This window comes from Gymnodraco acuticeps, unplaced genomic scaffold (assembly GCF_902827175.1).
Source record: "Gymnodraco acuticeps unplaced genomic scaffold, fGymAcu1.1, whole genome shotgun sequence".
Taxonomy (NCBI): Eukaryota; Metazoa; Chordata; class Actinopteri; order Perciformes; family Bathydraconidae; genus Gymnodraco; species Gymnodraco acuticeps.
The window spans coordinates 1,839,858-1,863,800 of NW_022990700.1; the positions used below are offsets into that span (position 1 = coordinate 1,839,858).

The following is a 23,943-nucleotide window of genomic DNA, read 5'->3' on the forward strand; positions in this document are numbered from 1 at the left end:
TTTTTTCAGGTGATTGTGGCGGAGGAGTCTTCCCTGATGGCCTGTCCCATCACCACCAAGCTGGTGCTGGATGAGGATGAGGAGACCAAGGAGCCGATTGTGCAGGTGCACAGGCAACTTGTCACAAAACTCAAACCTCATCAGGTTGACGGTAAGAATGACGTTTATTCAGACACACAAAATCAACATGGCTGAATATAAGCCAATCTAAGCCCGCATAAGAAACACAGAGATTCTGTGGATTAATGTCGGCCCCATTGTTTTTGTGTTTTGTTTCAGGGGTGCAGTTCATGTGGGACTGTTGCTGTGAATCTGTGAAGAAGATCGAGAAGTCTTCTGGCTCCGGCTGCATCCTCGCCCACTGTATGGGTCTGGGGAAAACTCTGCAGGTATGGAGAAGAGAGCAGCATGCCCGTCCGGGGCGGAAAATACACTAAACCTGTATTTATAAAAAAAAAAAAGAAGAAAAAAAAAGCTAAATATAAATCTGTTTATGGAAAAGCACAAACATTATTAATCTGAACTGCAAAACATCTGAATTTTCTCCATTGGATTAAAGCACTTGACACACAATGATTTGAAAGTACTGATTTAGAGCCTTTTGGGTCGGGGTCACTGGTTTTACTTTCAGGTTCCCACAGTCTTGAACAAACAAAAGAATTGAAGCCTATTAACTGTTTAGCGGTCACAATCCTTTAATAGTGCAAGTATGTGTGTGATTTGATATATAAACTGCCACTTTAAGCCTGTTTAACTGTAGTTATCGTTTTGCCCTGTAGGTGGTGACATTACTTCACACTTTGCTGCTGTGTGAGAAGCTCGATTTCTCCACAGCCCTGGTGGTTGCTCCCCTGAACACTGTCCTCAATTGGCTCAATGAGTTTGAGAAGTGGCAAGTGGGAATGAAGGATGATGAGAGTTTAGAGGTAAGTAGTTGCTTTGTTTTTAACCTTTCTAGTAGTTCCAATTTGACTTTTTTGTGTGTGCATTCAACACCCCCCTGATGTGGGGCTTCTTTTGTTGATCAATGTCTCTGTTTTGTTAACCAGGTGATTGAGCTGGCCACAGTGAAGAGGCCACAGGACCGAGCATACGCCCTTCAGCGATGGCAGGATATGGGTGGCGTTATGATCATTGGATATGAAATGTATCGAAACCTGACGCAGGGCAGGAACATCAAGAGCAAGAAGCTCAAAGAGACCTTTCAGAAGACTCTGGTAGACCCAGGTACAGTGCTGTGATGGAGTGAACATGTTTTTATGACATCTTCCCTGCCATTTGCCCCTTTTTAAAAAGGCTGTGCCATTTGCCCCTTTTGTCTAAAACATGACAGCTGACACATGGACAAGAAAACAATATGAGACTGATCAGAAATTGGCCTAAGATTTTGGCATTGAAGCTAAATTGATCATTAAATAATGGTGATAAACTTAGTTTATATAGCCTGTTTCATACAGGGGGGAGTAGTTCAAAGTACCTTGCAAAAAAGTAAAGAAACAAGCGAACAAATAAAAAGACAGATTTAAACATGTGCTGCTGTAAAACCAGGCAATAAAACAAAAGAAGGCATAACAACAATAACACTTGTAAAAGATCAGTATAAAACAAAGGAAGAGCGACGGCTAGTAAAAGGCAATGCGGATTAAAAAAGCTAAACATTTTCACAGAGCTTGCATCTCTTATTGCCTCAGGGAAAGCAATTCCATCGTTTTTGTTCATAGCTAAGAAAGGCTCAGATGTGGATTTCTTTTATTTATTTGTGAAATATGGGGATAGGCGGTATAACGGGTTCATCACCTTCATTCTCTGTCGCAGCTCAATCGTATCCTCACTGGTTCAGTGTCTATGGTGCATATTTTAAAACTATTTTGCCAAGATGTCAAATGATTGTCAGCTTTCGGTTTCTTCAAAGATCACAAATGACGAGTCACCTTTTTATTTCAGAAGAGAAAAAGCGTTTAAATACCAACACAGCAGTGAACATAAGGGATATTCTGTATTGCTTATATCCACGTTGGAATACAGTTTGCAGAGGGATGTTACTACTCACTCTGAGAGCGAATCACATGCCCTTCCCTTTAAACCTTCATCGGGCAGGCTGCTCGTCCCAGAACACCTGTAGACCTTTACCCAATTTTCATTCCCTTTGTTAAAGCCAATAAACATATAATTTTATTTTATTGTTAAGTCCTCTGACTTTGCCAGTACATGGAAAGATGTAGAGTCATAGTTTGAGTGGAGTATCTTTTAGTATTTTGAGTATAAATGTTCTAATGCTGACTCCGCAAATATACTTTGATATAAATGTTCCCTCATTTTGGATAGTTTGTGTTTAAGAAACCAGCAGCACAGAGGTTGAGAAGATTATGAAACAACACAAATAATGAAAGAAAGCAGGTCTGAAACCTTTAAAAGCCTTGTTAACAATAACGTTACAAGTCTAAAGAGTGTAAAGGGAGTCACTACGTTGTTACTAGTTCATCATAAGCAATGATCGAACTGCTCCAGATGTACTTCCACCTTTTGAATGACATTTCCCTTGTTGTGCTTTCCCCAGGTCCAGACATGGTGATCTGTGATGAAGGTCACATCCTGAAGAATGAGGCGTCTGCTGTGTCCAAAGCGATGAACTCCATCCGGACGAGAAGGAGGGTGGTGCTGACGGGAACGCCTCTGCAGAACAACCTCGTTGAATGTGAGACTTCCGGTTTGAGTGGAGCACGTCGATCAGAGGATTTTGTGAGATTTTTGGATGTGAAACGTATGATCTTTGTGTCCTTACCAGACCACTGCATGGTGAACTTCATCAAGGAGAACCTGCTTGGTTCAGTGAAAGAGTTCAGGAACCGCTTCATTAACCCCATCCAGAACGGTCAGTGTGCCGACTCCACACTACAAGATGTCCGGATCATGAAGAAGAGGGCTCACATCCTCTATGAGATGCTGAACGGCTGTGTCCAGGTAACAACAACAACAACAACAACAACTGGCTAGAACAATTTGTTCTCTTTGCTTCATAAGAAATCCTTCTGAATCTTTGCTTCCCACAGAGGAAAGATTACACGGCACTCACCAAGTTCCTCCCACCCAAACACGAGTATGTGCTGTCGGTCCGAGTGACTCCGATCCAGTGTAAACTCTACAGATACTACCTGGAGAACTTCACAGGTGAGAAACACTAGGGGAAATTAACTTAGTACTTTCCACTGAAATGCTGGGCTTAGTTACACATTTTGAGGTACTTATTTTAATTTCCATTTTGTTCTACTTTATTGTTTCCTACTCCTTAACAGTTTGGAGGAAAACATGTTGACCCTGTTCGATGTATCTGATGTTTTAGTGTGATAAAACCTTATTTATCCTTTTGTGAAATCTACAAACTGACCAATCAGTCAACTCTGCCTGTTCATGCTGGAAGTATAATTCCATAAAATACTACATTTTCTGAAATAGGACATTTTATACTTAAAGTACATATTGATGCTAATACTTTTATAACATTTAACTTGAGTACATTTGGAATTAATTTGGGTTCTAACTGAATATTTGAACACTCGTAAATCAAATGTTACTAAAGTAAAATATCCAAATGCTTTGTCCACTGCTGAAAAGCGTCCTCTTATAACCAGGAGCACCCAGTGAGAGAAATACAGTGCCACTTGATGCCTCTAGGGGCTGCTCGCCGGGCTTCTACAGTGTCCCGTCTGATCGCCCAGACAGGGATGAAGTTTGGACGAAATTCAATTGGAAAACACATGTAGTGCAGGACTAGGCTAAATCCTTCTGCAGGAGTCGTGTTTCTCTTTAAAGGGCGCTCTTGCATGGATGTCTTTTTCTCAGATGAGGCTTTTAGATAAATGAAAGGTCTTTCTGGTCTTCCACTTTTTCGTGTTGCATTGTTAAGTCGTTTAGTGGACTTTCCTCTCAGAAGTGTGTGTGTGTGTCGCAGCTGGCAGAGTGCCGCGGGCAGGGTTTAAGCCCAGTTTCCCACGTCTCCCTAATGAAGAGCTCTGGGAGAGAAGGAACAGAGGGTGGGGGGGGTAAAAGGGGGGAATGTGGGGGCATAAAGGAAAGGGAAAGAATTTTAGAGGGAGGGGGGGCAGAGGTTTTACACCAAAAGCGAAAAACAAAGAACAGGAGAGCCGGTATGTGAGAAGAGGCGTGATGGGGGGTGGTGGTATGTGCTGTGGGGTGGTGGTATGTGCTGTGGCGTGGTGGTATGTGCTGTGGCTCATTAGGCCAGGCTGTCCACAGGGCAGGAGTTGTGGCTCTGGACCTCCACAGTGATGTTTTAGGACCCAAGACCACCAGTTGGTCAATCAGGGGGGGGGGGGGGGCACCAATGTTCCTTCCTTTTACCATTGCCTATGTCAAATCTACTGTAACCTCTGACCTCTCGGGGTCAATGAAGGCAGTTACAACATGAATCTTTCAGCAGCTGCCACTAGGATCATAAATCTGCTGATTGAACAGATCGGACTAGACGCGTTTTATTTACAGATTCGGCCGTCAAAATATTGGCTGACAATTGTTTCAATGTTTCATTTGTTTTGAGAGTTCTTGAACATTTGGGAAATGCTTAAATAATAAATGTATATGGTTGCATTTGATATATATCATGAACATGATTTATTTTCAACACATTATCATCTACGAACTCTCTTATGTAAACCAGAAATCTTTTGATACTTGAAATGAAACGATCTCATCGTCAAGTTTGTTTGTTTTGTCTCCTGGCTTCTCACACCATACACGGAGCTAGCTAAGCGTTAAATATCCAAGGTAGAAGTATCAAAGTTATTGGGAACATTTGTTCAAAAAACACATTGGCAATAGAAACTGATTACTGTGGTTATTAAGGAATAAGCTTTATTTTTTACTATTGGAATTTCAATTTGATGAGAGGCTGGATATTTTTGGCTCATGTACTTGAACATTACTCTTTGAAGATGTAGGAAGTGTGGACTCCATAGACAGGTGGTTAGGTGAACACACAAACGTTACATTTTGTTGCACTACATTCACCACATCCGTATGTATGAAGAGATTGATGGCATGCTGTCCAGTTCATAATGCAAACACACATCCATCTGCCTCCTCACACTCTTTCCCTTGTGTGCAGGTGTAGGGAATGCTGTGGAGGGGGGCCGGGGCCGCGCCGGGACCAAACTCTTCAGTGATTTCCAGATGCTCAGCAGAATCTGGACCCATCCCTGGTGCCTTCAGCTGGACTACATCAGTAAAGAAAACAGGGTAGGGCTGGAAGACCAGACTGAACCACACTACACGGCAATATAAAACTGGAATTCACTCGATACAAAAAAAAACAATACAAATGTAGTGCTCACAGGTCATGCACCTGAGGAGAACAACATGCATATTGTCCTTATACATCATTTATGTACCACAATCCAACTTTGGTATGCAATCTCTCTTTCAGGGTTTCTTTGACGAGGACAGTATGGAGGAGTTCATCGCTTCTGAGACGGAAGAAGAGTCCTCCATGAGTATGACCTCTGAGGATGAAAAGGCAAAAAAGTAAAAACATGAATTCACTTCCATTTCCCCCTTGTTGTACAATCACATGGAGATGACCCTTATTTAACGGTCCTGCTCTCCTGCACCCATTCCTCCTTCCTCATAGGAAAAAGAAGCGAGGCAAGGGAAAGAAGAAAGGCTCTGAGGACTCGGACAGTGACGAGGTGGAGGTCATCAAGGAGTGGAACACCAGCACCAGGGGCAAGAACGGAGAAGGTCGAGTCCGACCAGAACCTGTAGAAGAACGTAAGTTTGTTGAACATTTGAGTGCATTGTGGGTAGTCGGATGTGTAAGTGAGGTGTGTGAATAAAGGGGATGTTTTTTCTCACTCGTAAATTAAAAACAAATGATGCCTTCTAACACTTATTTCCATGTTTAATTATGAAGAATATTAGCTCTGTATAAGCCAGCCTAATTATTAAAAGCTCAGCTTTTGTTCTTAGTTTATTATGATGTCAATACATTTTGAATTGAATTTGAAACAGTGTATTGAGTTTGTGTTCTGGCTGATTTAAGGTAATAGAATCAACTGTAAAGCTGACAAGCATTGGGAACTTTACTGAAACCAATTGATGACATTGGTGCTTTTTAAATAACATCCACACGTACTGCAGCTGTAGCGTAGCAGAGGCAAATCGTGTGGTGACGCTCTGTATTGTGAGCTTCATGTCTTTGCTGCTGCTTGTTGTTGTGAGACTGTACCAACAGCATTAAGATGAATCTCTTACTTTGTGTATGACGAGCAGCTCGGCACGCCAGCTCTCCTGATTGGCACAAGGAGTTTGTCACAGAGGCTGACGCTGAGATCCTGGAGCACTCTGGAAAGCTGACGCTACTCTTTGAGATCCTGCGCATGGCAGAGGAAGTTGACGAGAAAGTGTAAGTGTTTGAGGTTACTCTAATGTGCACATAGAATCTTTTTGGCCTCTTCTTTTCTGCAGTTGGTTTGCAGCAGGGGTGTCAAACTCAAGGCCCGGGGGCCAAATCAGGCCTGTGATTTAGTTTCATGTGGCCCCACAAGAGCTTGCAGAGAATATAATATGTTTATTATACGGTTACATGCCGCTTTACAGAAGCACGTTGCCCATAAACTACATGTCCCACAATGCATCTTGAAATTTGACTATTTTTCTCTCAGAATTTGACTTTTTTCAAAATGTTACTTTTTTTTCAAAATGTTATTTATTTATTTCCAGAATTTGGCTTTTCTTTTTAAATCCTTTTGTGACATTCTCACTGAAGAGACGTGCAATTATTTGCCCTAGACTTCTGCTTTCAGACGTAATAGATAATAATCCAATGCAGAGGCAATATAATACATTATTTTATATATATTACATATTTATATATGTATTTTTATATAGTCTTATATATAAAACTGGCCCTTTGAGTGCAACCATGATGCTAATGTGGCCCGAGATAAAATTGAGTTTGACACCCCTGGTTTGCAGTGTTAGATGCCGTGAATTGACTCTGGTGTTTCTTCATCGGTCCTCAGGTTGGTGTTCAGTCAGTCTCTCATCTCTCTGGACCTGATTGAGGATTTCCTGGAGCTGTCTTGCAGAGCTAAAGACGAAAATAAGGTTTCTCCATACAAAGGTACAGTTATTTCATCCAATCTGACAAAGCCGCTAATTCAAGAAGTTGTCATTTCCTCGACTTGCCTAGTGAATGGTCCTTAGGTGGGCTACGATCAGCTTGCCTCCTTATGTCATGATTTAAAATGCTGTTTTTAGTTTCACGATGTGCTAAAATCTCAGAGCAATGCTTATTTTTGAATCCAGCTACTGCCTTTATGGAGTGAAATAGCGCAGCTGTCTGACAAAGTTCATTTTTGTGGTTTTACAGTAAAGTCTCTGAACAGACGCAACTGTGCTGAAGTATTTTCTTATGGAGATGCAGGTTTCACACTTGTAAGACAGCCCGCATGCAACATGTATTTTTGTAAACGCTGGTGTGCTTATTACCCTTAAACACACACAGACGCACGCACACACACACCGCCGCTGGTGTAAGGTCATGTTCCTAATTAAACTTCAGCAGCTGTTTTTACTTTCATTTTGAAAATGATTAGACCTTGACTTTTTATTCCACAAAAAAATGTTTGCTCAAGGGTTTGTAATTTGTAATGAAAAGATCACAGTGCCGTAATTGGAAACATACTGAGATGTTGGTTATGAAGGCTGGTAGGGGGTTGGCCATCTTGAAGGCTAAACACGGCTGGCCTCTAACCAACACAACCATCTATCGGCTGTCTGTTAATACCCAAACTAAATCCTTTTGACAAGGAAAGGGCCAAGTTTGTTTTTGAAGTTTTTAAGAGGACACATGTAGATGTTAGTCAGAGCAGATGTCTTAACTGTAACTCAATTGTCTGTGAAGGTGAAGGCAAGTGGTTCAGGAACATCGACTACTATCGCCTGGATGGCTCCACCAACGCCTTGACCAGGAAGAAGTGGGCTGAAGAGTTTAATGACATCAATAACCCAAGGTAGACATTTGACATTTGACTGATTTTGAAATGGTTCCACGATGCATTTAAAAGCACTAACTCAGCACATCTCCCATGCTTTCTCTCCCAGGGGTCGTTTGTTCCTAATTTCAACGCGAGCCGGCTCTCTCGGCATCAACCTGGTGGGAGCCAACAGGGTCATCATCTTCGACGCCTCCTGGAACCCCTCCTACGACGTCCAGAGTATCTTCAGGGTTTACCGCTTTGGCCAGATTAGGACCGTCTATGTGTACAGGTTCCTGGCGCAGGTGAGCTCATGAAACTGTTATCTACTACTTCCTGTTAAAGTTAACATGTAGTTCTTCTTTCTTGACTGTCTCCCATTTCATTCTCTTCTTCCAGGGTACAATGGAGGACAAGATTTACGACCGGCAGGTAACCAAACAGTCTCTGTCGTTCCGGGTGGTGGACCAGCAACAGATCGAGAGGCACTTCACAACCAACGAGCTGACGGAGCTCTACATATTCGACCCGGACATGCTGGAAGAATCCTCGGAGAAGAAGAGCAAGAGAGCCACGCCCTTGCTTCCTAAGGTAAACACGCAGATATGTATGCCAACTATGCACTTAGCTTTTTCAAATATGCTTCTAAGTGGTACCAAACATACTTTTGTCGTTCGAATAAATCATACATCTTATTGGGCTTTGACGAACCATGGACTGAGATGTCCTGGTTTTCCTGAGACTGATCCCTAGAGGAAATGCAGAGAAGCCGGCTGAAACCTATTAACAGTGGTCAAATCGTCTTTGCTTGTTTTCCAAACCGGCACCAAGCAGTTTCTTCTCCTTTGAAGTTTAGCACTTGTATTTACACACGATGCCAGCTTGTGTCCTGCATGGCCTTTCCGGGATCCATCTTCTTCTTCTCGTTTACTTTCGTAATCCCCTTGATGCAGGTGCTCTGTCACTATTTGGGACCCCCGGAGTTTAATACGAACACACAGCCCTTAAATGGGCCATCCAAGCCCGCACAGCTGCACAGATTTCTGTGTTTACTGCTATTTACTAAATAGTCTTCTCGTTGCAACACTGCTTCTGCCCCGCTATAAAGCCTCACTCCTCTTTTTTCATTCAGCCGTCTTTTACTTCTTTGTTGATCTTTTGAATGACTCCCACCCGTTCCCACTCTTTCCCCCTTCATGCAGTCTCTTGGTTTATTCCGATCACCTTAAGTGGTTGTACTTGCGTGTTTTTGGTTTGACCTGGGTATCTGTAAACACAGTGCATTAAGGAAACACTGTACATCCGAGTTGCTGGGTCTTTCAGCGGACAGTCAAGAGGCTTTGATGGCAAATCTGTTTTCCATTTACACTGTCTAAAGATCTTTATCGCTATTCCCTTCATGGGTATTAACAGGTAGGAGCGCTGCGTGAATCCACTCAGCCGGCAGCTGATATCATTGCTCTCACCTTCCATATTCCTCTAAAGTCGCCTATTACAGTGCAGCGCAGCACAGTTGGAGATTTCAAGAGGAAATATGTGTTCATTGAGCTGTTAGATGTGTATGATCTTTAATGAGCCCACTGACATTCATGTGACACAGTATTAAAGACGGAGAAGCTGACAAGCTCTTTAACAAGCTGACCTGTTTTGGCCAGGGGGTTAACTATGATGTGGCAGCAGGACTGCAGTATTACGGAAGGAATTTGCCGTCTGGAATGATCTGAAGATGAGTCAGACACCCTCCATCAGTTTCAGCCAGAAAATGCTCTGCACAGAAGGAGAGGCTGAAGCGCGCCACGGCACAGGGAGTTCTGTACTTCTTCACACTGGGAACTGCTGTTTCTCCTCAGCCTGAAAGGGCATATTGCTTTAGAGCTCGGGTCACACTCGGTGTTGGATATTAAGAATAAGAAGCTAAGTTGACTTATTTCTGGCCTCGTCTTTACAGTCTTGTTGTAAGGAAAAACTCACTGAAGAGTTGACTTTTTAATGTTAATACGACCCCCTAGTTCCTCTACGGTTCAGTTCCCTTTGTGCTGCCACCTGCTAATATCCTGCATCGCTCTCACCTCAGTCTACACCCCCCCCCCCCCCCCCCCCCCCCCCCATGTCCTCGCTCTCTCTTTCCTGTCCACCATTACCCCACTACCCCGCTTCATGACCATCTGTTGCCCTAACTTGCCACTCTGCCTCTAAATGTTCAAAGCGAGCTGAGTAAAGTTGTTTTTCTTTTTCTCCCTCTGGCCTACCCTGCATGATGAAGGGTCATTATTTAAACCCCTCTCTTAAAGATGTCTCTGCGTTCTTCAGAGAAACTAATTGGAGACAAAGGAAGCAGGGCACTTCCTCCTAATGACAAAGAAGGTCCTCACAGTCCAGACATGAGTTTGACCCCCCCCACCCGTCCCAAGACACCCTCATCCATTTCTTGCTAATCGCACTCGTCTCCACCATCTAAAAAAAAGAGTAATGTTTTTGACTTCTTTTCTTTTGAGGCATTCTCTGCAAAAGTTGCTGCACGTTGTTGGTCAGGCTGTGGGCGTCGCTCTCTGTCTGTGCTCTCAGCAGGTTATGGCTGCAGTGGTCATTAGGCTCCGTCAGGTACACTGAGGCTGTGGGGAGGCTGCACTTGAACTACAGTGTAGACAGGAGCAGACTGGTGCAATAAGCCACACCATGCTTGTCTCATTAAGGGTAGGAAGTCACTTTGACCTTGAAGGAAAATCCCCTGAGCATTAAATATCACCAGTCAGTGATGTTGGTTGAAGTACAGGGTTTATTTTGTGCTGACATCTTTGTAAATTAGTGTTCTGGTGTAGACAACCTCAGTTTGCCCATTTTATGTCTACATGGGTAAGTGGTTTGTCATACTTCCCAGAATGCTTTTTTGCCAGCCTTCAGAACACATGCCTGGGCTTGTTGCATTGCAGGTGGAGAGAACACTAATGATGGTAAGAGCAAGAGACCGTGTTGTGCAGGTGAAGAAAAAGCGAGAGCCGTGGCCCTTGTTTGCTGCTTTCTGCTCTGTTACTCTCCGTGGAGATGGAAGTGCTGCTGACGTTTTATATGACGAATTGCTGTGTGGTTGTTGAACTTTGTCATGCAATAAGTTGGTTGTTTTAAAAAAAAATGAAACCAATTTCTTTTGAATAGGATGTGGTGTTGCAGTGTTAGGGAGCAGGACATTGTAAAACCATCACCAGATAAAACAATGAGCGTAGAAATGTACAGAACACTGAACACACGAAATGGGACCTCATTTTGCCAGAAGGTCTTGAAAGGAACATCATACAGAAACGTGTCATACAATCGTACAGATGATGAAGCCCCTCCCATCTAGGGCTGTAACTAACAATCATGTTCAGTGTTGATTTTTGTTTTAAATGTATAATTAAGTTAGTCATTTGACATAAGAGGAAATTGTCATTTCCATAAGCCAAAGAGAAGTCCTCGTATCTCTTTCCCCCCCGATTCGTAAATAAACCAGAAAAAGTTCACATTTAATTGAGCTGCAATCACAGAATTTCACTTTTCCTTTGTTAAAAAAATATTGAAACCAATAATTTATTATCAAAGTGATGGACATTCAATTTTTAAACGATGACCATTACCTCACATCTTTGTAATATTCGTTTCGGGGTCTGTGTCCCCTAATTTCTGTAACTTCTCTGAAACCGACAATCCGACTTTCACACCCACTTTGCGCCTTAATTGGCCAGCTGTGCGGAGGTGAGAAGGGGGCCAGGGTTTGAACTGCCAAACTTTTTTTTTCTTTACACAACTGTTTCGGTCACTTTTCACATGTACAACGTGTGCAACACAATTAATACCTCCCATTAGAGACGGAATGTGTGCACCATTGTCCCCACTTTAAGCGATATTGCATCTACTACTCACAATGGCTGCGGTCCTTTCGCCCCGCCTTCCGGTGTGGCCGATTAAACCGCCATAAACACTTGTGATTTTGGACACGGTTGGATAACACATCTTATGAACCACTTCTTCTTTGGAGCATAACCTGGCCTTCAGTCTGCAGAGCATCCCATGAGAAACGGCCAAGCCTGGCATCCTCGCCACTTCTCCACTCCCACACTATGTGCTCAACCACAACTAGTGCACAGCCTGCTTCTCACTTAGGATTTATTGAGAAACCAATTTCCATTGTTTGACTTTCTCCCCTCCCAGTACAGTCCCACCATTATGCTTTAGTGGACTCGTGGTGAATCCCCCCCGACTTGCCCGTCCAGCTGTTCGATCAGGTCCTTGTTGCAAACTGCTGCTAGCCGAGGCTTGTTTTTATAGGAATGTGGTACGTGTATTGTCTTTGTTTAGCCCTTTGTGACATGCATGATTTTGTTTCTTTGTTAATTGAGTGACAGCTAGATAAACCTGCCTTGTGAGCAGAGCCTGCAGGGTGTAAAGACGACGTGGTCGTGAGGGCAGGGCTTGCCTCCTGATGTCAGGGACAGCGCCGGTAGTTAAAAGCTGAGAAACTGTTCATCAGGCCAGTGATGTGTATCACTTGTGTGCTGCTGAGGGAGACGGACACTTTGGACTGGCTATGTTTAGGTATTACAAATATCTCAGACACTCGCATTCCTGCTGTCGGGATCCCATCTTGGCCCCTCTGTTGCTATGGTTAACGCACCTGTGTGTCAAATGCAGTTTCTGGCAGAGACGGCCACTTTGAAAACATTCAAAAGTTCCTGGACAACTCGAGTAACTGGCTTCTATAGCCTGACAACAAAAGATCTCCCTTTGTCACTTTTAGGCTTATTTTCCTCCTGATGTGTCTTTTCTTTCCCCTTATCTTTGTATTGTTCTCTTTTTGTTTTACGATCTAATATCTATATTCCCTTCATATCTCCATGAAATTCATTCTCCTGCACATTAAATTCCTCCTGTGAGGTCTTTTCTCTGTTAAGTGGAGGTTTATTTTTGTGGCAATGACAGAAATAAAATAAATGTGGAACCCTCCTTTAAGCTTCTAGTTTAAGGCTTCTATATAATAGGCAGCCGTTTGGGGCAGGAAATTGGGTTAACATGGTTGCGAATGTTCTCAGCTTGAGAAAATATCTGATCATGCGGCCAGGAATCCTGTAGCATAGAACCAAGAGCTATTAATGCAGGCGGGTGTTTAATTGCATCAGAGCTTTTACAGTTCAGCGCCACCTAAAGTCTATTGGTAAAGTACGCGTTGGTGCCTGTGCCAAGTTGTAAAGTCCACATGAGGCCCGCTTATGTCGACTCTCAAATGTTCCTCTTTCTGATGTGCGAGCTGCCGAGTTACAGAACTACTTTACATCATTTATGGACTGCTGGCCGTTTAGCCCTTTTTGTAATCTATACATGTACAAGACTTTGTGTTAAGGAGGGCATACATTGTTCTCTCGATGGAAAGGGTTTCATGTGATGGTAAATGTCATGCATATGTTGGATGCCTTGTGCGATAAGTATACTAATGAAGTTGTTTTTGCTCTGCTGACCCTTTTTGTGTTTTTGTTTAGCAGTCAGATGAAGCCAATACCTCCAGCTACAAACTTGTTTTACATTAGCGGCACATTTGCAGACCTTTTGTTGAATAAAAGTAAACACTGCTGTTCAGAATCAAGACGGCAGATTATCACACGCTGATTGAGGCTGAATGTGTTGAGATTCTTTTGGTTTAAACTTACTTAAGCTTATCCTCAGATGTGGACAGCCAACTCCATTATTAAATCTGAAAACACAAACACTCTATGATGCCAAATGCCAAAATTCCTCCCCCAAATCCTCCCCCTGCTGCTCATATTTTTTTTAAAGGGGGGGAAAAAATACAAGTGAAGTTGAGTGGGGTAATTTCCCTCCTTTCTGTCTGAGCATCTGCCCACCCAGCGTCTCAGACCTGCTCCCCTGCAGTAAAGTGATAGGCCTCACCATGCAGCTCCATAAGGATGACAATAGCCCAGGTCAGTTTACCTCCGATCATTAGTGCTGGCTCGGGACACACACATTGAGTGCACTGGGGTCGGAGATGGACCGGACCACCCCAGAGCCGTTGCTGGTGGGGATTACTTGGGTATCCCAGAATGCACTGGGTTCCAGAAGGAGCGTCTGTACTGTCATTTAACCTGCAGTGCAGCTCCACTGACCCGTTACCTGGTGTTTCATGCATGCACCACAGACGGGATCAACATATTGCAGTGTTTTCATAGTTTAACCCTCAGTAGATACACAAATATTTTAAGCCGATCTTATTTAGGCTCAGTCTCTTTCTGAGGAGCGGAGCAACCGGTGTTCTTCAGAATGAATGATTATATGACACCTGCAAATATCTGAGCAAATATAAAGACACTGACAACTTTGATGACGCATTGTTCAAATATTTTAAGCACACATCATTTTGTAATAGTTTGACAGGTTTGAACATGCAAGTGACGATATGGACTTTGAGATATGTGTCTTGTGCCTTTGCTGTCATGGCCTTCATTTGACCTTGTGCCCACCTATGTTAGCAGAAAAAAACCAATGAATGCCTTTTTACGAGAGTCATGCCAACAGGCTCTTCGGTGCTTTTATGTCCTAATTAGAGAGAAGAACAGCAGTTGAATCTCTGGCTGTGCCGCTGCTCCACACGTCTGGTTGCTCAGGGGTGGCCTGGTTTGGTCCTGATTGAGTGCGATGGCTGGGAAACATAAACATGTCTCGAGTAGCAGAGTCCCTTTTCAGTGTTTGGGGTTGATGGGTATGGGGGTGTGAATCTGTGTGTGCGCCTCCTACCTGTTTCAGCCACCTTTTCTGTCCACTTCCAGAGTTGTGAGGCCTAAAAATAGGTTCTTGTGTCGTTCTCATGCCGCTCCCCCCCCCCCCCCTTCCAGAGATCCAGTTTCACCCCGTCTGGTCTGGTGTTTATTTTCTGTTTATTCAATGCAGGTCTGCAATCACTGCTTAATTTCATAGTTTGGGGTTTCCTTTTCTCCTCCTTAATACCAGTGACATCTATGATTAATTTTGTTTGCAACTTCACACTCATTGTCACAGTTCAAAGCGAGACCGAGCAGGGCAGGAGAGGAAAGCTGAGCCCCTCTCAGTGGCTCTGTGTGCGGGGCAATGATGCAACCCCTGCATGACGTTGTTTCCAGATTGCAAAGTTCCAGCTTAATGTAAAGCTAAGTCAAGACAAAGAAAAGCAAACGTGCTGCACAGAGAGTAATTTAAACCATGTTTGTGTGAGCATAGCCTGGCCCAGCTCTCTTCATTTTACTCAGGTATTGTTTTCAATAACAGTGTAGTCATGGAAACCAGAGCCCCCCCCAAACCTTCATTTATTTATTTATTTTTGGCTTTTTACATGTTCTTTTAATCCTCTTTGCAGGCAAGCCCATTTCTCCCTGCCTAAAATCCATTAGAACTAAGAGGTTAGGATTTGTACTCTATTTTGTAGACCTATTTCTTTCTCCAAAATACCAAAGCAGGTGCTAACTGTAGCTAATTTGCAGAATTTGATCCAAAAATCTTGCTCGGTGCGGATAAGCTACAGAATAAAGGTCTTCTTGCTCCTCCAACAAAATCAATGTCTAGTTTCAGTGCAGATTTCCTGTCGCTGAGGCTGGAGATCCAAGCAGACCGTGTTTACGATTCAATGTGTTGCATTGTGGGTGATCCTTCAGGAGCATCATGGTTTAGGTGGATGATGTGATTGCTACGTCTCTGGTTAATTTCGTGGAACTTGTCAACTTGGAACTCGGTGACTACTGAATGATTGTAAAATAACTTTTTGAATCTAAGGACATTGTCATTCTACAAATGAAATTGGTGTCATTTCTGATGTTTTGTTGACCAAACGATTAAAGGTAATCTAATCTTGCCTGCTGTAGGATCCCTTCCTGGCTGAGATGCTGCAGAATAACAAGGACCAGATCATGTGTTACCATGAACACGACTCCCTGCTGGAGCACAAGGGGGAGGAAGCCCTGAGCGAGGAGGATCGCAAGGCTGCCTGGGCCGAGTACGAGGCAGAGAAAAAGGTAGGCATGGAGACACACACACACACACACACACACACACACACACACACACACACACACACACACACTTTACACTGGTATATCCACCAGTTCTATTATCATAGGCAAGCACAGGCAGCACTTAGCATTGTGTCCATCACTCTCCAAATTGAAACCAAAGTGCAAGGTAGGTTTTGTAAGGCCCCACGGTTATTTCTCAAGAAGTGTGACTTAGCGTTAGATCTGTGGCATCCTTTCATCACCTGGAGTAAGCAGGTGACGGGGCCGACGCCCCTATTAGTGGGATGGTTGTTCTGGCCCACCACCCGGCTGGTGTTCTGCTCTATAAACCCCTGAGAGGCAGTGTCAGTAGTCTGTGAGTACGATTAGTCCATAGAGGGTTAGGGACCTTCTCTTCTTTTCTCGTGCACCTCCCCTCCTCTTCCCTCTTGTTTCTTGTGGGACAAATCAATGGGCAATTAGTGGGGTTTATTTGGAGAAGTGTATGGTTGGGGTGAGTTGTAGGTCTCACCCCCCCCCCCCCTGTGTAATCCTAGATTCTAATTCATCCTAATGATTATTTTTCCAACACGCTCTCCCTCCTCTGCCCTCTGTGAGCCTTAAGCGGCTTTTCCCTCAGAGCTCCTGTGATTTTTAAGAGAACAGGGGGTTTCCCATTCAAAAACAATGGCACCATGTTGAGGATTTCAGAATTGCATTTGCATTCGCTGCATCTTGATGTTCTCTAAAGATGAGCAAGTAGTCACTTTCCCTCACGAGAGGCTGGTCGGTTTGATGCTGTACACTGTGATCTTTGTAGGAGAAACAACTGGAAGGAAACCCGGCCTCTGCTAATGTCTTCATAACTTAAGGGTAGGCCGGTGGCGGCCAGGGAAAGATATTTGTATAAATATCAGATTTGCAACTCATGAAATGGGGAAAAACTGCGAGAACATGATCATGTGCCCAAAACTAAACCTCACCGGGATTACTTCGGCTCGGTATGAAGCCTAGAGAGACTCGTCATAAATGTTAGGTCTGAAAAGCAGTCAGGTGTGTGTTGTGTCTGTCTGGAGAGGAGTATGACGTCTGCAGAGCATCTGAGAATGCAGCCCAAGTTACATTGAGTGGCTGCTTGTTAATAGCAAACCCAAAAGTGAAGTGTGGTTGTTTTGTACTGTTTAAATCTGCACACCTGTCTCTCTGACCTGGTCCAAAGACCCCCCCCCCCCCCCGGCCCCCAACACACAGAAACACACACAGCCAAACACACTGACACAAACTTACACCTACATACCGGATGGCCAGATTACAGGGCACAGGAAAACCATCTGCAGCAGACGCTCAATTACACAAACATCGGCATCCTGCTGTCCTTTACTGAGACAAGACACACACACACACACACACACACACACACACACACACACACACACACACACACACACACACACACACACACACACACACACACACACACACACACACACACACACACACACAGTTTAAGTTCGAGCTTTGTTGTTTCTGATAAAACATAAAGGGAGGAGCTCAACCAAGCCTGTTTAAAAAAAATGTATATAGAAACTCAATTTGCAACATAAACCTAATTGTATTTAGTTCTTGCCGGTTTTTTTGTTGCACATTTTGTTGTGTAAAGAATGAAATAAAAATAATAGATATGACAAATCGGGTGATCAAATGAATGAAAGGTTTAAGTTAAAGAACGATGGGGCACATTGCTATTCATTTATTGTATCTATTTATTAATTATGATGTGTAACTGACAAACTGTCAAAATAAAATGACCTTATATATAACAGGCGATCTAAGTTTATTTGTTTGTAAAAATATGAATCGTTTAGCTTGGACTCATCAGTACAATCGACGATAAATGAATGAGTGGTTAGACACAGTCCTAGTTCCTGGTTAACCACAGTGATTGCACAAGTGTTTCCCATCATGCACTTGGTGGCTCTTCAAACCTGCCTTATTGCAGAGTTGTAATGGTGCTCTTACTGTCTCCTCTCTCAGGGTGTTTTCGTGAAGTCCAACTACCAGGTGGGATACCCTCAGATGGACATGGGCGCCTCCAACTACTTCTCCTTCAACATGGCGGCTTTGGCCTCCATGTCCAACCAGCAGCTGGAGGTAAGTAATGAGCTCCACATGCCCCTCTCCTCCCCCACGGCATGGCGCCCCACATTCCTCAGACCCCATTGCTAATTGTGACAACAGTCTAGTAGCCGGCTCTCCCGCTCCTCCGGCCGACGCTTCATAATGCTCCATGTCTGGGACGGCAACTATTTATACACGGTGGCCCATCTCAGAGACATGAAGGACAAAACCTCTCAGAGGCAACTTGTGTTTTTGAATCACAACTTCGAATCAATGTAGAAATACTGTGGATTTAATTCTTGTAATTAAGGCATGTGAGAAATCCTCCCACGGACCCTTTAAATAGTCATAAAAGGCATTGAGTTCAGTAATCGAATAAGAAGTTATTGAAATGAATTGTCTTTTAATCACTCAAAAGCAGTGTTGTGCTAGTTACTAGTTTCCATTCAGGCATGAAAATCACTCACCTTTCGGCGAAATTCGCCGTTTTGAATCCAAAATAGGTCGTTTGTGTGATTCATGTAGATCTGCAATAAAAATATTTTTGGGGTATGGGGGGGTCTGGGACCCGGAGTAATCTGCGGCCGCGAGCTGTTATGTGCCATCATGACACGCATGGTGTTCTTTTTTTATATATTATAATGCAGCGCGAGCTGTGTGCTCGAGTCTTCCTGCCTGTCGGCTCTGCTGCTCCGCGATGATGGTCTAGCTTCAGCAGCCACATTACCTACGGGTGCGTTCGTTAATATTAACTGTGCGGTCCGGAGTCACTGTGGTACAGACTGGACCGCTGGTGAACAGCTGTTAGAACGGGCCGTTCAGGTGTTCAGAGCAGAGCTCCCTGTCATCGTTGAGCTAGCTAGCTAGCATACATTGTCACTATCTGCTAACGTTAGCTTTAGCCTTCGTTTTCTAATAGTTTTTTTTTCATAGGCTATAAACGGAGGTGGTATAAGTATAGATCTTGTACTTGAGTAAAAGTAGAAGCACTCAGATCTTGTACTAGAGTAAAAGTAGAAGTACTCGGATCTTGTACTTGAGTAAAAGTAGAAGTACTCAGATCTTGTACTTGATTAAAAGCAGAAATACTCAGATCTTGTACTTGATTAAAAGTAGAAGTACTCAGATCTTGTACTTGATTAAAAGCAGAAATACTCAGATCTTGTACTTGAGTAAAAGTAGAAGTACTCAGATCTTGTACTTGAGTAAAAGTAGAAGTACTCAGATCTTGTACTTGATTAAAAGCAGAAATACTCAGATCTTGTACTTGATTAAAAGTAGAAGTACTCAGATCTTGTACTTGATTAAAAGCAGAAATACTCAGATCTTGTACTTGATTAAAAGCAGAAATACTCAGATCTTGTACTTGAGTAAAAGTAGAAGTACTCGGATCTTGTACTTGACATTAAAAGCAGAAATACTCAGCTCTTGTACTTGAGTAAAAGTAGAAGTACTCAGATCTTGTACTTGATTAAAAGTAGAAGTACTCAGATCTTGTACTTGATTAAAAGTAGAAGTACTCAGATCTTGTACTTGATTAAAAGTAGAAGTACTCAGATCTTGTACTTGAGTAAAAGTAGAAGCACTCAGATCTTGTACTAGAGTAAAAGTAGAAGTACTCGGATCTTGTACTTGAGTAAAAGTAGAAGTACTCAGATCTTGTACTTGATTAAAAGCAGAAATACTCAGATCTTGTACTTGATTAAAAGTAGAAGTACTCAGATCTTGTACTTGATTAAAAGCAGAAATACTCAGATCTTGTACTTGAGTAAAAGTAGAAGTACTCAGATCTTGTACTTGAGTAAAAGTAGAAGTACTCAGATCTTGTACTTGATTAAAAGCAGAAATACTCAGATCTTGTACTTGATTAAAAGTAGAAGTACTCAGATCTTGTACTTGATTAAAAGCAGAAATACTCAGATCTTGTACTTGATTAAAAGCAGAAATACTCAGATCTTGTACTTGAGTAAAAGTAGAAGTACTCGGATCTTGTACTTGACATTAAAAGCAGAAATACTCAGCTCTTGTACTTGAGTAAAAGTAGAAGTACTCAGATCTTGTACTTGATTAAAAGTAGAAGTACTCAGATCTTGTACTTGATTAAAAGTAGAAGTACTCAGATCTTGTACTTGATTAAAAGCAGAAATACTCAGATCTTGTACTTGAGTAAAAGTAGAAGTACTCAGGTCTTGTACTTGAGTCAAAGTAGAAGTACCAGAGTGTAGGAATACTCTGTTAGTAAAAGTACTGCATTCAAAATGTTCCTCAAGTAAAAGTAGAAAAGTATTCCAGGGTTGCCAACTTTGGGTACCTGGCTGGAGTGAGATTTTGATATCATGGGTTTAATTACATATGTGCACTAAATGACTGCTATCGTGTCAGCAGCGGGACCTTAGCATATATATAGGATAAATATACAATATATACAAATACACAATATTGGACACAGACTATAAAGGGCACACAGTTTCATTCACTAATGAAAGTCAAACACGTTTGTTTCCATTATATATTGTCCAAATATATTAATTAACACAGTCTCACTCTCATATACTCTTTGACTATATTTTGGTCTAGTAGAACAATAAGCAGCAGACTTTTACTTGTTATCATTTCTACTGGATCTTAGATCTGCGCATGCGCAATACGGGTCGGGGATTGACCAACCGGCTCCCACTGCTCTGCTGTCTGTTAACGTTGTTAAGAGTGGTGGGGGCGGGTAGGGAGCGGATCGACAGCTTGAGCAGCTGTCAACTCAACATTGTAAATAACCAACCAAAAACGATCGCTGGTTCATCTTGTTTTTGGCGTGAGAATAGTTTGGGCAGCGTGAGAGCGTGAGATTGAGAGTGAAAGCGTGTGTCACACGCCAGATGCGTGAGAGTTGGCAACCCTGGTATTCTCATCAAAATATAGTGAAAGTAGCGACAGTAAAAGCAGTCGTTGTGCAGATTGGTCCATTACAGAATAATATATATGATATGTTTTATAATGATTGATCATGAAAGTGTTCTCAAAGCTGGTAAAGGTGCAGCTAGTTTGAATGACTTTGTATACTGCAGGGTAGCTTGTGGATTTACTCCAGGTGGAACTAAGGTCTGATTCAACACTTGATTAGATTTACCATCATTCATCCACACCTGTAAAGTAACTAAAGGTATTAATACATGTAGTGGAGTCAAAGTACACCATTTACCTCTGAACTGTAGAGGAGAAGAAGAACAAAGTAGCAAAACATTGAAATACTTAAATAAAGTACAAGTATCTCAAAAATGTACCCAAGTAGGCTATAGTATTTGAGTTTATGAATTTATTTACTTTACACCAGATGCCATAAAGATAGAAAGACTAAGCCTTGCACAGAGGCATGACAATAGATTTTCAAAATGCTCAACAGTGCTGCCAAAATTATAAACTGACAGCTACACAATTAAAATAAATGCTTTTATATATTTCTATTAGATGTGACTCTTTAGCGTTTCTGTTATTACTAACTGCTGCTTTAGTTGTTCTGACTGCTAACATCCTGTTATTCCTCATTTTAAAGCCGATATTCCGTGGGGTCGGGGGGCTCGGGTCCTTGTCACCTTTTCCATACCTGATGAGTTTGCATCCCTGATAATACTTAGTAAGGAGGCCATAATATTTTTGACTCATGGCTGAAGTTAAGTTTCTCCAGCTCTCCCCAGGTTGGCAAAAAAAAATGCATCTCAAAATGCATCAGATTGATGCTTTAAAATATGGAATATTCAACATTTTCTTCCGGGGGAGCATGCCCCTGGACCCCCCTAGAGGGATAATATCCTTCTCACCTTTTTCACCCCTGACCTGTTTTCATGCCTGAACATTACTAGTTACTTCATTTCAAAAGTAACTTAGTTACTTTACTGATTACTTACACACAAAAGTAATGCGTTACTGTGAAAAGTAACGTTTTGGTTACTTGAAAAAAGGGCTCCCATTAATGCCCGTATAGCCTTCATTTCAGTACTGTTATTGCATTGGAGAATAATACAATCTGTTGATCAACTTGACATGCATTATATGCAATCTGGATTGCATCGATATTAGCTGGCTTTCCATTTTTGTATATTCTTTCTCCAGGTAGTTGGAAAAAGTGTTCCGTCCCATATGCCGTGTGCCGCCCGGACATGCTATCATGCTAACTAGCTCCCTGAAAGCGGGTGACTCCACTGTAGCAATAGCCTGCATGTGTTCTACAACATACCGTGCAATGGCTTTATCGACTTTTCCCTGGCTAGCAGTCCCTTGGTTAAAATCCAGCCGCTGTTGCTTAGGTGGAGGTGGAGTGGCGTCGGCTGAGTCTCTGTGGTCTTAGCTACTAGCTTCGTCCCAGCATGTTGTTTTTGCAGATGTTTTAAGAGATTTGAATGACTGGTTTGGGCAGTAGATAGGATCTTTAACCCGCCAAGACACAACTTACATTTAACTAAAACGTTCTTTTCTTTGTACTCGACAAAAGTGAAATAGTGAGAATATCTCCAGGTGGAGAAACTAGACTTGAGCTCCGCCGCCGCCATGATAGTCTTGTTAGTAAACAACACAAACACGCCCACAGCCCGTCTCCGCATGTGACACAGGAAGTATCTAAGTACATTTACTCAAGTACTGTACTTAAGTACAGTTCTCATCTCTGTTCGCCTGGCTGTTGACTATATAAAAAAAACTAACGGAGTAACGGAGTAACGCACCATGTAGTAACGGTAACTGAGTTACTGCATTTAAAAAGTAATGCGTTAGAGTACTAGTTACTGCCCAAAATAACGGCGTTACAGTTACGCGTTAACACTGCTCAAAAGTCATAACAATGTTGAGAAGGGTGTTGTGTTTTTTCTGATGTTGTTAAATATCCAAATAATTGGTTACATCTTAAATAATTTACCAACTGCCCCCATGTTTTAATGTGTGTTAAGTTGTTTACTTGGATAACTGAAGCTGCACCTGAAGGAGCAGCGTCAACCCTAGTGCTGGCGTGGCGAGAGTTAACTAAAGACATAGAGAATATTTGTCAAGTTGGTCTGTAAATATATCTTGTTTGAGTAATTGGATACAGACAAATATAAGTATTATAAGACTGCTGTATATTGCAGACCATAATCAGCCAGGCTGAAAATTGGTCGTCCCCTATTAAATATTCACCAGTTATTTCTCACAGCTATGTCACCAATGCTTATGGTGAAGATGAGAAGAAGGCTCACCTGTCTTCTTCATCTGTGTTCAGGACCTGATAAACCAGGGACGCCAGAAAGTCATCGAAGCAACAAATTCATTGAAGTCTATCACACGGGAGCCGCTGGAAGACATCATCGGCAGAGTGGTGAGTGTGACGAAATGATTCTTTATTTGTCTTGAGAAGTCACTTTTCTGTTTCTGGTCTGAAACGTGATGGAAGTGGAGGAATGATGTGGTTGGGATGGTGTTTGTTAACATGTGAGCCGTCCCCTCTGCCCCCAGTGGAAGGAGAACCCCTCCTTCAATGAAGCTCAGGTGCAGTCCATGGCTCTGGGCCGGCAGTCCACCGTGGAGCTGGAGTTTAAACACCGAGAGGCCGTGTACCGGGACGTCCTGACCAGGCAGCAGACGGTAAGGACCGCTCTGAGGACTCGGAGACAAGCTGCTGTCAGCTCTTTAATAGCAGGCTGTTTATCATGACAAGTAAATGGAAGAATTGTCCAAAGATATTGACAAAATGTTGTACATTATATTTAAACAATGGTGCTTAAAGGACACTTACTCGTTAATGTTATGGATTCATTTGTTCATTCATTCCTTAAGAACAGTTTAATAAGTTCATAAAGTTGTTAAACCTAATGTAATAGAGTCCT

At 42.6% G+C, this 23,943-nt stretch overlaps 1 protein-coding gene across 3 annotated transcripts in view; it reads left to right on the plus strand.

Annotated features, from left to right (window-relative positions):
- Positions 1–23,943, plus strand: part of atrx (ATRX chromatin remodeler) — a 35,418-nt gene that overhangs the window by 9,552 nt on the left and 1,923 nt on the right. For all 3 annotated transcript variants that reach the window (XM_034231060.1, XM_034231062.1, XM_034231061.1), the window contains 19 exons: positions 10–151; positions 280–389; positions 780–926; positions 1,050–1,227; positions 2,558–2,695; positions 2,786–2,961; positions 3,051–3,168; positions 5,123–5,253; positions 5,441–5,538; positions 5,645–5,784; positions 6,286–6,418; positions 7,038–7,138; positions 7,922–8,030; positions 8,122–8,299; positions 8,394–8,585; positions 15,851–16,000; positions 18,014–18,130; positions 23,340–23,435; positions 23,573–23,701. In XM_034231060.1, coding sequence (XP_034086951.1) covers positions 10–151; positions 280–389; positions 780–926; positions 1,050–1,227; positions 2,558–2,695; positions 2,786–2,961; positions 3,051–3,168; positions 5,123–5,253; positions 5,441–5,538; positions 5,645–5,784; positions 6,286–6,418; positions 7,038–7,138; positions 7,922–8,030; positions 8,122–8,299; positions 8,394–8,585; positions 15,851–16,000; positions 18,014–18,130; positions 23,340–23,435; positions 23,573–23,701 — 2,583 coding nt within the window. The remainder of the gene's footprint in view (positions 1–9; positions 152–279; positions 390–779; positions 927–1,049; positions 1,228–2,557; positions 2,696–2,785; positions 2,962–3,050; positions 3,169–5,122; positions 5,254–5,440; positions 5,539–5,644; positions 5,785–6,285; positions 6,419–7,037; positions 7,139–7,921; positions 8,031–8,121; positions 8,300–8,393; positions 8,586–15,850; positions 16,001–18,013; positions 18,131–23,339; positions 23,436–23,572; positions 23,702–23,943) is intronic.